Source organism: Rhamphochromis longiceps, linkage group LG6, assembly GCF_057381845.1.
Source record: "Rhamphochromis longiceps isolate RC_006_pf linkage group LG6, R_longiceps_female_GT1.1, whole genome shotgun sequence".
In the NCBI taxonomy this organism is placed as follows: Eukaryota; Metazoa; Chordata; class Actinopteri; order Cichliformes; family Cichlidae; genus Rhamphochromis; species Rhamphochromis longiceps.
The window spans coordinates 24,998,966-25,013,824 of NC_140562.1; the positions used below are offsets into that span (position 1 = coordinate 24,998,966).

At 35.9% G+C, this 14,859-nt stretch overlaps 1 protein-coding gene across 2 annotated transcripts; it reads right to left on the minus strand.

Moving 5' to 3' along the window:
• Positions 1 to 1,040: 1,040 nt before the first annotated feature.
• On the minus strand, positions 1,041 to 12,988 carry LOC146668056 (uncharacterized). 2 transcript variants are annotated; one of them, XM_085409845.1, is made up of 20 exons: positions 12,859 to 12,987; positions 11,265 to 11,316; positions 11,001 to 11,039; positions 10,302 to 10,445; positions 9,710 to 10,033; positions 9,178 to 9,464; positions 8,819 to 8,883; positions 8,251 to 8,399; positions 8,037 to 8,105; positions 5,537 to 5,841; positions 5,194 to 5,258; positions 4,963 to 5,102; positions 4,754 to 4,854; positions 4,520 to 4,723; positions 4,177 to 4,241; positions 3,946 to 4,085; positions 3,503 to 3,837; positions 3,275 to 3,336; positions 3,046 to 3,179; positions 1,041 to 2,875 (listed from the first exon to the last, which is right to left on the minus strand). In XM_085409845.1, exons 2-20 carry the CDS (start codon positions 11,296 to 11,298, stop codon positions 2,787 to 2,789), a joined length of 2,751 nt encoding a protein of 916 aa, XP_085265971.1. In that variant the 5' UTR covers positions 11,299 to 11,316; positions 12,859 to 12,987; the 3' UTR covers positions 1,041 to 2,786. The 2 variants fall into 2 exon arrangements, with proteins under 2 accessions (XP_085265971.1, XP_085265970.1); XM_085409844.1 differs by having other exon boundaries at positions 4,520 to 4,854; positions 12,859 to 12,988.
• Between the last annotated feature and the right edge of the window lie 1,871 nt (positions 12,989 to 14,859).

Genomic DNA, 14,859 nt, shown 5'->3' on the forward strand with positions numbered 1-14,859 from the left:
TTTGTACAAAAATAATAATAATATTTTCTTTTGTTCTTTGAGGAACACCGATCTCCAACATGCACAAACATTTCACAAAACAGCATGCAATTAATTTGCACAAATTTAATGTCTTTTGACTTTTGTAATGTCAGAATTGCTAAAATCCTATCAATTCTCCATCTCTAACCAAGTGCATCTACTAGAAGGCTAAGGGGAAGCACTTGCAGTCACCAGTATTTTATATGACATACATAAAGTAAAAGCTCAGGATAATGTCCTGTAAAAATACTTTTTTACAACATCTTTTTAGTTTTGTGTTGACTGTTGGAGTTTAAGAAAAGGAGTGTATGGATATGACCCATTTTCCAGAACAGATAAGACTGTAAGTTGTGGAGCTTGGTGTGTAGTGTGACTTGTAAATAAAAACAATTTTGTACACAACCTATTGAACCCAGTTCTTTTTATTCTTCTACTGGACAGAGAAGACGCAGACTCAAAGTATTTATAATCATTTTATGATTCTTTACTTCTTCTTTACCTCTGCCCTTACTTGATGTGTGTGTGTGTGTGTGTGTGTGTGTGTGTGTGTGTGTGTGTGTGTGTGTGTGTGTGTGTGTGTGTGTGTGTGTGTGTGTGTGTGTGTGTGTGTGTGTGTGTTGCTTAGTTCCGCTTTTCTGTCTGTACATGTGTTTTCTGTTCTTAATATACTGCCTCTGCAGCTCTGCACAAGACTTCCTGTCCTGCACAGTTCCAGTCTGGCTGAGCAATTGGTTTGTGAGTCAAAGCTGGCCTTCCTTTATACAGGCCTTTATTATAAAATACATAAAACAAAATACACAGAAAATAAGCACTAGAAAAGATATATATTCCCTAATAAACCAGAGATTTCACAGCTTTTCATGTACTTCTACCTCTCTCACCATCAGACCTATAAGAGTTCAAGTTTGCTTTGGAAATCATGGATACAGCTAATGAGTGACCATTAGTGTGATCAACATGAAGTCTCCATCCTAAACACAAGCAGAGTCTGAGAGTTACACTTCCACAAGAAGAGCCCATTTACAACTATTGAATTTATTTGGACATTTAGAACAATAAAATAAATGCTACATTACAGTAGAGTGAGAGCAGGTATATCCATTGAGGTTGAGCTGCAGGTGTGATACACAGAGAATTAAAAAACAATATTGTGTAAATGGATTGTTGTCTGCTACTTTGCTCCTTCATTTGAAAGTACATCAAAGCCTGTGGTCCTCTACCTGTAGTAGAGTAGTTTGTAAACAGTAGTTTGCAAGGGAAACACATTTGTACTTGTTTCTTGGTAGCTCCTGTTGTTTTTTCCTGGATTCTGGTAGTAGCTAGGGATACATTCATGACTATGGCTAACAGCCAGTCTTAACAATCCCAGTTTGATCTATAATCTACTATCCTTGGATATCGGCTCTGAAAATAATAGGTCTAGTAATAAGATGACACATCTTTGATAAAGAAGTTCAATACAGCAACCCTTTGTTTGTGTTAGTTGGCTTGACAAAACCTAAGCCCCAGTTAAAGATTTCATACCTGTTCATTGAGGTGTCAAAAGTAGAGACAGTTTGTACTTTAGTAGAAGTACAGATACCAGTGTTAAAGAATGCTGCAATAAAAGTTGAAGTACTGATTCAACTCCTTTACTCAAGTAAAAGTAAAAAAGTACAGGTTGTGAAATATACTTCACACTACTTCCACTACAGTGACAACATTACTACATAAAAGTAGCTTCTTGAAGACAATTTCGACCACCTATTTTTATGCAGAGCCAACTGAACCTTGTGCTATATCAATGTTCACGTGTTTAAAGTTCACATGGTGATTTAGGCTCTTGCTTGACACAGAACACTCTGACTTTAATCTCAAAATAGCTCCTTAACGCATTAATTGTTTTGTAGTACACAAACCTGGTAATTGTCATAATCTTTATTTTGATAAATATAAAGTTCACAAATCTACAAATCACATTCACCACACCACTAATAATTATTATTTGCAGTAGTTTTTCCTTCTTCTGATATTAAAAGGAAAAAATGCAGAGTAAAAGAGATGGCATTTACAAATCACAAGAAGCATATTAAGCCTAAGATTCTAGTACTTGGTTGAATAAATAATGGTTTTATTAATTTCATTATAGAGGCATACAGATCTTTTAATCAATGCACTAATTAATCAATGAAAAGAAGAAAAACAACTTATTTTTATTAAGACAGTAGTATGTAAATATTTTGCTAGACTAGTATGCTGTTTCTCATTTAAAGTCCACCTTCCAAACTATTCACCTGATACTGTATGATTATGACAGAATCAATCACTTGTCTGCTGCATCAAGATCATTTCAGTTCAACTCACATCATTAAATATGCACATCTTCTCTTTCACCATTTAACTCAATAATATGTTTGGATATTAATTCGCATCTTGCAATGCATATTGTAAATTAATATGTATGTTTTTTATAGTTTTTTTTAATGCCACAATAGCAACGAAAACAAGTGCACTAACAAGCTAATGTGTTACTCACAAGTAACTGCCAATACGTTGCCAAAAAGTATTAGATATTTTGCACCATAAATTTGTGTCTGGAAAATACTATAAGATATATATATTAATCTTTTACACTCAGCACACATCTGAGCACCAAATTACTTCATCTTGGTAAATTTCATAATGCTAGCTTCTTATATCTTTTGTTTTTCCTTTGGTCGGCACACCCAGTTTTATAGCACAGTAAAAACATTTGGTGAAGTCACTGGAGTGAACTTGAGTGGTGCCTACATGTTGATCATGATTTGTGCCACAGTCAACAGTGTTAGCGCCCATATGCCAATTGTAGACTGAAGACTGGTTGATGATGACACTCCTGGAATATTGAAAAAAAAAAAAAGGTACCTCCATAAAATTCTCTGGACTTATAAACTTGAGTTCTCATCTTGCTTTTATGTGTAACACTGACAGCACAATTATACAACATTATATAGGGTAGTTTACATTAATAAATTCAAACTGCAGAATATGTGGCCAGAAACTTACTTATACTGCCTTCTATGATGCCCAGTGTGGTATTTTGGAGTGCTTGTGTCAGCGCTGTAGTTGCATTAGTTAGTGATGGAACCAAGCTTTGATTTTGGAACACAAGAGTCATGTTGACAACTACTGATCCATTCCTAGAATGACAAAGACAGAAGCAATACTTCTTAAAAGCAGTTGAAGGACAGATATCTAAGAAAAACATAAGTCATGGACAGAAATTTAGCCTTACTTAAAGCTGTTAACCCTGGAGCGTAGGAATGATCCAAAGACATTTTTAACCAGTCTGTTTATCTGAAAGAGAACATTATTGTGAAGTGTTTACAAGTGTTTAATGAAGGTTAAAGGAAGAAATGAAAGTCTCTTAAATCATATATAGTTCCAAGAATATATACATTTTACATTATTATGCTAGCCGACATTTAGGTTTGTTTGTTAGCACATAGTATTGGTGTCTTACCTCATTGGTCACTTTTTGAGCTAAAGCCTGAAAAGCTGATGAACTTGAGTTTGCGAGGTCTGCTGTAAAAGTTTGGCTGAGACTGAATATCAGACCAAGGGCTCCTTGACTTGCAGTAGGAGGATCTGTTGATGCAGTGCTGGTAGTTGTTGTGGGTAATGTTGTCACTGTAGTGGAAGTGGTTGTTGTATTTGGAGACACAGTTGTAGCTGCAGTTGTATTGGAAACCACTGCTGTAGCTGCAGTTGTATTGGAAACCACTGCTGTAGCTGCAGTTGTTGCAGCTGTAGTAATGTTAGAAGCAGTGGTTGGGGTTGTTGTAATATTGAGCTCAGCTGTGGAAGCAAAGAAAGTGGAAACTGTAACTGTACCGGTGATTTATCAATAAAGAATTACTAATTTATTTTAGATAAAGAATTAAATAAGTTTGGTTAAATACTTACTTGCATTAAGACTGCCTGGTATAATGTTCAGGGAAGAAGAGTTAATATTTGCAGCGAGTTCTGTGGTTAAATTGTTTACTGTAGGAACTGAGGCTTTGTCTTGGAATACAAGAGTCATATCGGTAACCACTGATCCTGACCTTTATTGGTAAAGAGAGAAAGAAATACTTTTATGGCAGGAAGTGACTAGTAAATATCTGGAAAAACTACATTATCAAATTTTGGCCTTACCGGAATGATTTAACAAAGGAACGAAGGAAGGATGATCTATAGACACGTTTACATGCAGCATTTACCTGAAAGATAAAATGTAGTTTTATACTTTTACAGCAGATGCACATGCCATTGCCTGTATGAATCTGAGGCTTTCATAAATATCATCTTGCAAATCAAATGGATTTACAAAACTAAACAGGACTTAGAAGATTTAATAACCAAACTAAATATGAATAAATGAATGTAAAGAAGAAGAAGAAGAAGACCAGGGAAAGAGGCATTTCAGTATTTTAACCATTGCCAATTTTCAGTGAGTTTTATGTAGGCCAACAGAATATCAGCACTGTTGCCGTCTTACCTCATTGGTCACTTTTTGAGCTAAAGCCTGAAAAGCTGATGAACTTGGGTTTGCGAGGTCTGCTGTAAAAGTTTGGCTGAGACTGAATATCAGACCAAGGGCTCCTTGACTTGCAGTAGGAGGATCTGTTGATGCAGTGCTGGTAGTTGTTGTGGGTAATGTTGTCACTGTAGTGGAAGTGGTTGTTGTATTTGGAGACACAGTTGTAGCTGCAGTTGTATTGGAAACCACTGCTGTAGCTGCAGTTGTATTGGAAACCACTGCTGTAGCTGCAGTTGTTGCAGCTGTAGTAATGTTAGAAGCAGTGGTTGGAGTTGTTGTAATATTGAGCACAGCTGCGGAAGCAAAGAAAGTGGAAACTGTAACTGTACCAGTGATTTATCAATAAAGAATTACTAATTTATTTTAGATAAAGAATTAAATACGTTTGGTTAAATACTTACTTGCATTAAGACTGCCTGGTATAATGTTCAGGGAAGAAGAGTTAATATTTGCAGCGAGTTCTGAGGTTAAATTGTTTACTGTAGGAACTGAGGCTTTGTCTTGGAATACAAGAGTCATATCGGTAACCACTGATCCTGACCTTTATTGGTAAAGAGAGAAAGAAATACTTTTATGGCAGGAAGTGACTAGTAAATATCTGGAAAAACTACATTATCAAATTTTGGCCTTACCGGAATGATTTAACAAAGGAACGAAGGAAGGATGATCCATAGACACGTTTACATGCAGCATTTACCTGAAAGATAAAATGTAGTTTTATACTTTTACAGCAGATGCACATGCCATTGCCTGTATGAATCTGAGGCTTTCATAAATATCATCTTGCAAATCAAATGGATTTACAAAACTAAACAGGACTTAGAAGATTTAATAACCAAACTAAATATGAATAAATGAATGTAAAGAAGAAGAAGAAGAAGACCAGGGAAAGAGGCATTTCAGTATTTTAACCATTGCCAATTTACAGTGAGTTTTATGTAGGCCAACAGAATATCAGCACTGTTGCCGTCTTACCTCATTGGTCACTTTTTGAGCTAAAGCCTGAAAAGCTGATGAACTTGGGTTTGCGAGGTCTGCTGTAAAAGTTTGGCTGAGACTGAATATCAGACCAAGGGCTCCTTGACTTGCAGTAGGAGGATCTGTTGATGCAGTGCTGGTAGTTGTTGTGGGTAATGTTGTCACTGTAGTGGAAGTGGTTGTTGTATTTGGAGACACAGTTGTAGCTGCAGTTGTATTGGAACCCACTGTTGTGGCTGCAGTTGTATTAGAGCCCAAAGTTGTCGCTGCATTTGAGGAAGCATTTGTGCCATTGGCAGTAGCTGAGGCAATAGATATAGTTGGAACAAATGTCAGTTACAATATATTATTTTTACAAATGGAGAATTAAAGAATTTCATGAACATGCCACAGATAGGACATTCACTTTTAGTATAAACTGGTACATACTGTATTTTATTAAAGAAAACACGTTTCCTCATAGTCATGGATTGATTTAACAGACACTGATTTTCCTGGTGATAGAGGTTAAAGGTGAGGCTCCTCTTCACTTGTGTGGTTAGACTGAGTGTTGATGAGTTTATGCTGACTGCAAATGAGTTTGGGATAAGTGGTGTTGAAGTCATGTTTACCTGTAGTGAAGTTGTGCTGAGTGGGGTGAGAGCATGCTGACTGGTGCTGTTGGTGAGCATTATAGTGAGGTGATTTGGTGTGGTCAGGTTAAGTGGTGTTAAAGGTGTGTTGACTTGTGGTGAGGTTGTAGAGGCTACTGGTAAGGTCATGCTGAATGGTGCCATTGGTGCTAATGGTACTATGGTCACCTTAATTGGTGTAACTGGGTTAACTGCTGTTCAAGTCATGTTGACTTGTAGTGAGGTTGTACTGAGTGCCAATGGGCTTGTGCTGACTGGTGCTATTGATTTGGATGGTGCTGAGGGCATGTTATCTGGTGTGGCTGAGGTTGAGTTTAGAGATGGACCGATCCGATATTACGGTATCGGTCCGATACTGACCTAAATTACTGGATCGGATATCGGAGAGAAATAAAAAATGTAATCCGATCCATTAAATATCACAAAAGCACTTCACAAAACTTGCAACATGGCGTAACTCAGCTCATAACCTTAGCGTGTCGGAGCAGTATGCGTCACGTGATAGAGCGGCTGTGGCGTGCAAGACTTGCTGGCGGTCAGCATTTGGATCCTCGCTACCAAACCGGCATTTCATCTCCGAGAAAGTGATCCCAGAGAGAAGTAAAGCAAGTGTGTAAGTTCATCTCTGGATGTTTGTAAAGCATTCCCACGTTAAGCTTAACAACCGATATATGGAGCGACTGCCTCTTCTCTCTCCCTCCCTCTCCTGTTACTACTTCAATCATGAAACTGATCAATGATCAGCTGATCGGCTTTTCTGTTGCGAGTCCCGTTTCTCTTGTTTATTTATCGCCAACTTTGCACCAGAAAGAGGAAACCAGCGGCTGAACAACAGCAGCACATTTAAGCTTGATAAGCTGTTCTTAGAATTTATTTAAGATTACTTTCTACACCAGGATCCTTTTCTACGTAGTTGACGGCTGGTAACTGTGCAGGGGCGGATCTAGCAAAGTTTAGCCAAGGGGGCCGATAGGGCATTAACAGGGAAAAGGGGGGCCCAAAGAATATGTTTCTTTTTTATTCTCATTTAAAATGTCTAGCTTTTAATAAACAATTATCTGAATCTTACAACCAAAGTTTTAATCAGAGGTAAAATGTATAGAAGTCATTACTGTATATAGTAACTATTAAGTCTAATACATACCCTAGTAAGCTATAGTACCTTTTCCATCTGTGCAGTCTGCAATTCTGTTGAAAAAAGATGCTGAATCTATTTAATTATTGTAGAAAAATAATTGATTTCTGTGCATTTTTTTTTTACATGTGCATTAAATTAAGGTTGATTACGTCGATTATGCATCACGAGCCAGAGGATGGGGGGTAGTTCCCTATTTTTATTTTTTTTTTACTGGGAGTTTGCAACCCTATCAGTTAGGTTGTTTAATATTTCTGCTAAGTACTCTTTAAAATACCAGAATAGGGAGGATGGTGTAGGTTTAAGTTTATTAGCTCAGTATTGCTGAACCATGAAATATTTTGTGTGCAGTGTGTTTTTTACATACAGGTATAACAGAATAGCTTTAGTGTTTTGTTTTTAAAACATGAGTATGAACCTATACAAAATGCAGCAAGATATTAAAAAAACTGTTTTATTGATTAAAAAATAAACTATATTGGATTCCTATCGGTATCAGCAGGTATCCAAATTTATGATATCGGTATCGGTATTGGACATAAAAAAGTGGTATCGTGCCATCTCTAGTTGAGTTCAGTGGAATCAATATCACATTAAATGTTGTTAGCACAGAGGTGATGTTGAGTGGTGGTGAGGCTGGATAAAATGGTTATAAGAGTGAGGCTGTATGATGGTGTTACATGCTTGTGATAATCACATGTAAAAATTCATAGTTATTTCATGGTAATACCTGGTGTGGTACTTGGATTCATTGTTGAAGATGATGTTGTGATTTGTTCTGTTGGTGCTATTGTCACAGCTGGAAATCACAATATTAAATAAGTTATTGCACAGTCTTGTGACTATTTCCTAGTTATCATATATTTGATATCGACATCCAAAATCACAATTTATGACAATAAATGATCAGGAAGGATGAAACAACAAATTACATGAGGACCGACCTTTTGCTGAAATAGATGACGTGTTAACTGAGAGGTTAAAAGTTGGGCTTGCAACAGCTTCTGTCAAAGTTGCAACTGCAGAGCTGATATTTGGTAATGTGCTGACATTATTGAATATCAGCTCAGCATCAACCACAATGGATCCTTGACTGTAAAGGAAAAATGTAGTGATTTTCTATGCTTTCATTTTATTTGTCAATTCTTTATCACTGATTAGCCTTACATCAAGAAGGCAATAATGAACTTATTAAATCTATTGTTAAAAATAAAAAGTAAATGGTTAGTTGTCTGGATGCATGCTCAATCATCCAGTATAGTAAAAAAGTTGAATCTTTTCATCTGGACATAAGTTTTCATTGGGAGAAATGTTTTGTCACTGTTCCAAGTGAATTCTTCAGTCTCAGTTGATTGCAGGTTTCTGCAGCCATATAAACAGTACCTTTGCACAACAACTGAAACTAGTCAACTTACCTCACAATGGTCTGTGAGGTCAGTTCCTTGATCATTAAATGGTTAGTAGCTAATAAATGTTTAGTTTTAGAAAGTAATCTTAAGCTGTGTTTCTTACCTGAAACTATTGATGACAGTTCGATTAAAGCTAGATCCAAATTTTATACTATAGACGTTGTTGAGCTAGGAATAAATTGTTTTGAAAGATATATAAATACATATCATAAAAAATGAAATTTCAAATATTTTAAAATCAAGTTCATATAAGTCATATCACAAAGATTTCATACATTTTATGTTTCATGTATACGTTCCCTTGCTCATCATAAAATTCTTAGTTATTTGGAGTAACCAGCTAGAATTGTATTTATTCATATTTTTATATATCTATTGTTTAAGTACATTCAGATCAAAAGAACAAAAACGTTTAGATAAGTAGACTTTTTGGGAAGGTTAAAAAAAGTTCCAAGAACTCACCTGTTCAGTCACTTTTGATTCTAACTGTTTAAAGGCTGGTGAGCTTTTGTTTGCAAGTTCTGGTGAAAAGTTTTGCTGCAGCTTAAATCCTAAATTGATTTTAGGTGCTTGTGCTGGCGCGGCAGTTGTAGTTGTGGTTGGAGCTGCAGCTTTAGTTGTAGTGCTAAAAAAGGTGACATTTGAAAGTATGGATGTTCCTTGCGAAGTTAGGTCTGGAGATAATGGCTTGACTGTTGGTGAGGTCATGCTGGGTGTACTGAGTGACGCTGCGGTCATGTTGACTGGTTCTGTGGATGGGTAAAGTAATGTTAAGGTCATATCAACTTGTTCTATGGTTTAATGTTGACAACATGTTCACAGGCAAGGTTGTGTTTATTGTTATTGAGGTAGTGCTAAGTCGCATAGAGGTCATCTTGACGAGACTGGGTTAAGTGGTATTGAGGACAGTTGATCTGTTGTTAAATTGTGTTGAGTGGTGATAAAGTAATGCTGACTGGTGTTGTTGGTGAGAGTGGTGCTGAGGTGATGTTACCTGGTAGGGTTGCATTTAGATGCACTGAGGTCATGCTGACTAGTTTTGTGGGTGGTGCTGATGTCACTATACCCGGTGAAGTATGTGGAATTGTGGTCATGTTGACTTGAGGTGAGGTTGCATTGAGAGACGGTGGTAAGGGTGGTGCTGATGTCACGTTTTTTGGTGAAGTTGCATTGAGTGGCGGAGAGGTCATGATGCCTGGTGTTGTCTGTGAGGGTGTTGCTGACGTCACGTTACCCGATGAAGTTGGGTTAACTGGTAATGAGGCCATGTTCGTGTTGACTGTTGCTGTTGGTGAGGGTGGTGCTGATGTGATGTTTTCTGTTGAGGGACAGCAACTTTTATTACTCCGGTGTTTACAATATCTGCTCATCATGATCTTTGCTTAAAATAAAATAATGACACTGAATACAGAGGCATAATTTAGACACGAATAAAAGCATTTTAGACAAAGGAATATATACTGCAGTTCATTTTCATTTTGATTTTGTTCTAAAGTCCACTACTTAAAATCTTTTTAGTGGATTATGGAACATAATAAATTAACTGTCATTCATATATTGAATGCGCACGATTTGTATTAGATTACCTGAAGATGATGTTGTGGTGGGTTGTAATGAGGTTATGTTTGAGTTTATTGGTGCTGAGGTTCCAAAAACTGTTGGTGGAGTTGTACCTTCTGGTGGTGAGGTTGCACTGCTTGGTACTGATGTAATGTTTACCAGAGATGCGACTGTGTTAAATAAAAGGTAATTATTGTAAAAAGAAAAGGCATTGGTGAGGTTGCATTTCCCATTGAGACTGGGTTGATTGGTGGTGAGGTTAAATGAAAAAGAAGTTATAAGGCAGTAAAAGCATGATTAACTGTAGATGAGCTTGTGGTGTTTGATGATTATAAAGATGAGTTTAGTGGTGGTAGGATTTCGTTTGAGGTTGCATTGCTTGGTACTGATGTTATGTTGATGTCTGATGGGCTTGTGCTAACTGAAAATAGAAGTGTTAGTGGGTTTGGGTTAATAGAATGGGAGTCCCCCATGCCCACATGTTCCTCCACCTCAGCTGTTCAGTATTTTACTCATTGAATACAGTAAAATGCTGACATAGTTGTGCATTAAAAAGAACACTGTCTTAAAAGCATGTACATTAGTTTCATTACACTAAAGTTTCTTTAGTTACGTCAAATTGTGGTGGGGGGTGGAGGGATGTCGAACAGAGGAATGGGAGTGAGGGGTGGGGAAATCTTTTAGCCCATTCAGCTCTAGGCTCCTTCAGCTTCTGTTTTTGTTACCTGTTGTTGAATTGTCAGTAGATGCTGCTCCCACTAGTCCTGTAGAATATTAATTGGATTATTATTCTTATCTGAATTTAGGCAAAAAGCAAAATTATACAAATTCAGTCTATACTTTCATATATTTTAAATATAAATTGCTATTAGCATCATCGCTCTATTTGCACTGTCTCAAAATCTCTCACACACACACATACGTGCAAACACATGAAACCACAAGTATCAAGAGAGTGAAATGACAGAAAGATACAACCCAAGAAATACCTGCTAATAGGAGGAGGAATGTAAGAGGTTCCATCCTCCCTCTGCCTGGTTCCTGTAAAACACAACCCTCCATAAATATATTTGTAGTTTTTTGTTTGTTTGTTTGTTTGTTTTGTGTTGTTTAAATTTTCCCAAAGAAGTAAAATTTGCACTTACAAAAATGTATGAACAAAACAAAATGACTTTTTACTTGTTGACTCTGGTTCAGTTTTCTATTCTATGTCTCCGTTTGGCAGTAGTTTTCATTCACTCATAACAGGTGTGGAAAAGAGTTACAAAACTGCTACAATATGAATAAACTAAAATTACAGAGGACATGTTTGAGAAATACTTTTTCTTTTCATCTGAAATATTTATACTTATATATTACTAAGAAATAATCAAATTAAGAACTGTGGTCTCAGGCATATGGTGTGACAGCATGTATAATGAAATTGAATAAATAATAACAAAATATGAATCTTCTCTCGTGTGTTCTGTGATCAAAATTCTTACTATTTGTCATTTTCTGACATTAAAACTATATATATCATGAATTTATAATCATGTAATTCCATCTTTCTAGTCTATCAGACTGTTTGCAATTAGAAGCCATTTAAGTATTTAATAAATATCAGTATGTATTTGTTAAGTTGAGCTTTTTTCTTTACTTGGAATTCTTTGAAATTCCAAAGAGCAAAGGTACAAGAACTTTTTTTTCATATTCACTGTACATTCAGCTGTCAGTGCAGAGTGGCCACACCTTGACAAGCTAAGCAGGGCAATCTATTATTCAAAATACAAAGAACCACTCAATTACACATTCAGCATACAACTTTTTTGGCTTTAAAAGTGAACCAATTCATTGTTGGCCGGCATTTTCTTGTTATTTAACAGTCTAATGTGAAATGAACAATGGCATTCAAAAATGCATTTGATTAATTTGAGAAAAATACCTGAATGTGAACAGGAAAAACTAACATTGTGAGAAACTTTCAGAAAACAGTAATCCAAATTTAGAAATGTGATGATGAAAACTCCCAATTTAATTAAGAATGTATGAATCTACAGCTTATTAATAGACTTCTCAAAGCTTATGTGAACATTGGCATCCTTCTGGGACTCTCCACCATTTGACCTTAGAACTGAAGAAGCTTCTCGGATGAGAGGTGAAACGTCTTCAAGCAACTTAAAGAAGTCCAGACGCTTTTCTTTGCAAGCTCCTTTGACCACGTACTTTATTATTTAAGACGCTGTCTGCTACTCTAGAACATAAAAAATGACTTAATCTGATTTATTAATAATAATATCATGCAATGTCTAAATGTTTTGTATATTATTGGTTTGATCATATTATGATCATTTAAGTCTTTAATAAATATAAATGTGTGTTTGTTAAATATGTTTTTGTTTAAACAAGGATTAAACACACGCAAAAGTACAAAAACATTTTCTCGTATTTGTTATACAGAGCTGTCAGTGCAGAATGATGACACCTTGACAAGAAATTAGATGTTGGTGGTGTAAATTAATTCCTTATTAATTATAATTTTAAATATTTACTTGTGTTAATATCGGAATTTAAAAAATAAAAAAAAATAAAAATTTCTCTTACCTCTTGGGAGTCTAACTGTGCAGCAGTATTCTTTTAGTCAGTATTAACCGCACCCTGAATGGTAGGCTAACTAGGCAACAGACTCCTTACCAGCTGGAGTCCAAATAAGTAACTGAAGACTTGTGCCTTTGGTTATTTGTAAGTGAAGCAAGAAATTCTTGCTTTTTCAAAGTGTGACATAACTAGCTGGACTTGTTTTGTTCATCATTTTCTAAGCAAAGAGAATGTTGAAAGTCTTAAGGTGCAATCACAATGCCAAGCCCATTCTTTCAGTTTCACACTTTCATACATTTCAAAATCTTGTCATGAGTAGTGCTGCAAGGACTACTGATTAAATTGTATCATTAGTACTTGCAATAAACACTGCTCTGGGTTTGAGTTGTCTTTAAACAAACTATGGTTAAACAACCTGTCAAATTTTTTTTTAAAAGTTCAATCTGTGTCATTTACATAAAATATCAGCAAAACCTAAAGTCACTTTCAGAAAAAGTCTGATCAGTGAAACTAGTGCTTTTAGTATTCTCTCTGAGCAATGACACTTAGTAGCTTTTATCTTTTATTTTTCTATCTTACTTATAAAATTTGTGTTAAAATAAAAAAAAACCTGTCAAAAAGACTACTTTCTTTCATTCTTTGAGCTTACAAACAATATGCAATTTCCGATATCTACAATAAACCAAATTATTATTCACTGTATAAACCAATGATTGTAGAAAAGAACTTTTCTGCAATCATTGGTACAAACACAAGTATTTGCAAATATAACTGGTTGCTTAACAGTGTGAATTTCTTTTTTTCATCTGTTTATTGTTTTTGTTACAGCTTAGGAATAATGCACTGCCGTTATATTTTGTGGTGTCTGAATTCAGAGATGTGTAACAGTGAACATTTTAAGTCTATATTTTGAGATATTTTGATTACATTTACAATGAAGCTTAATACACACTTGGACCTTGTTTTATCAGTCATACACAAAAAGTTGAAATGCAGAAAGTGTGATCACACGGATTCATCTGAAATCTTAAAACTAAATAAATTATGAATCCATCATAAGCCTCGCACCTAGGTCTGTGTATTTCAGGTGTGTGAAATAAATTAAAATAAAAGTGTAAAGCCTCCATATGTAAACATTTGGATCTTGTCTACCATTCTGCCCTCTGCCCTTTATTATTGGCCATTATTTTAGTACTCATCACTGCCTTTTATTTGAGTAAGTCTCTCATAAGGTTCTCATTTGGAACCTTCCTATTTGCATACATTTTATGCTGGTCTGGTGCGGAGTCATATCAGTTGTTCTGATGCCTGGCTTTCACTGCACATTTGTACTTAGCTGGCTGAACTGCTTTTAGTTCTCTATACACTAACAATTATCTGGTAACTTTTGTCTATATCTTAGTGTTTGTCTCTTTCATGTGTATTATGTATACTCAGTTAACCCTATTTTGTATTCTTTAGTTAATTGAGTGTCTTTCCTTGAGATGTACAATACAGTATGTGGTTTTTAAAGGCATAAGAACTGCTGGATAAGATTTTTACTGCAGTCCTAGTTTTGATTGCCAAGTTTACACCTTAGAAGCAGGATGTTGACAGTATTTCTACTGGAATATTTAGTCTTGGTATTTTTCTAGAATGTGTTGTCGGTACTTTGGGTGTGTGTGTTAACACTAAGAGCAAGTTTGACTACATTACACTGTAATCCCAGTTACTGGCAAAGGCAAAAAGAAAAACAAAAGAACATTTCTGACTGTTCCGGCAGAGTAATTATAAAAACTGCACAGACTAGGCAGAGAAAACAAAATGCAATGCAGAAAAGGATAATAACTAGGGCGACCAACCGTCTTCCTTTCCCCAGACATGTCCTCTTTTCACGGTCTGTCTGGGGCGTCTGGGGGGATTTTCGAGATTGATAAAAATGTCCAGGTTTTCCTATAGGGCTTTGGAGTTGACGTCACGCCGCAATGTGTTGTGGGAGCGCGGCGCCATTTTCCGGGTCCACAAATC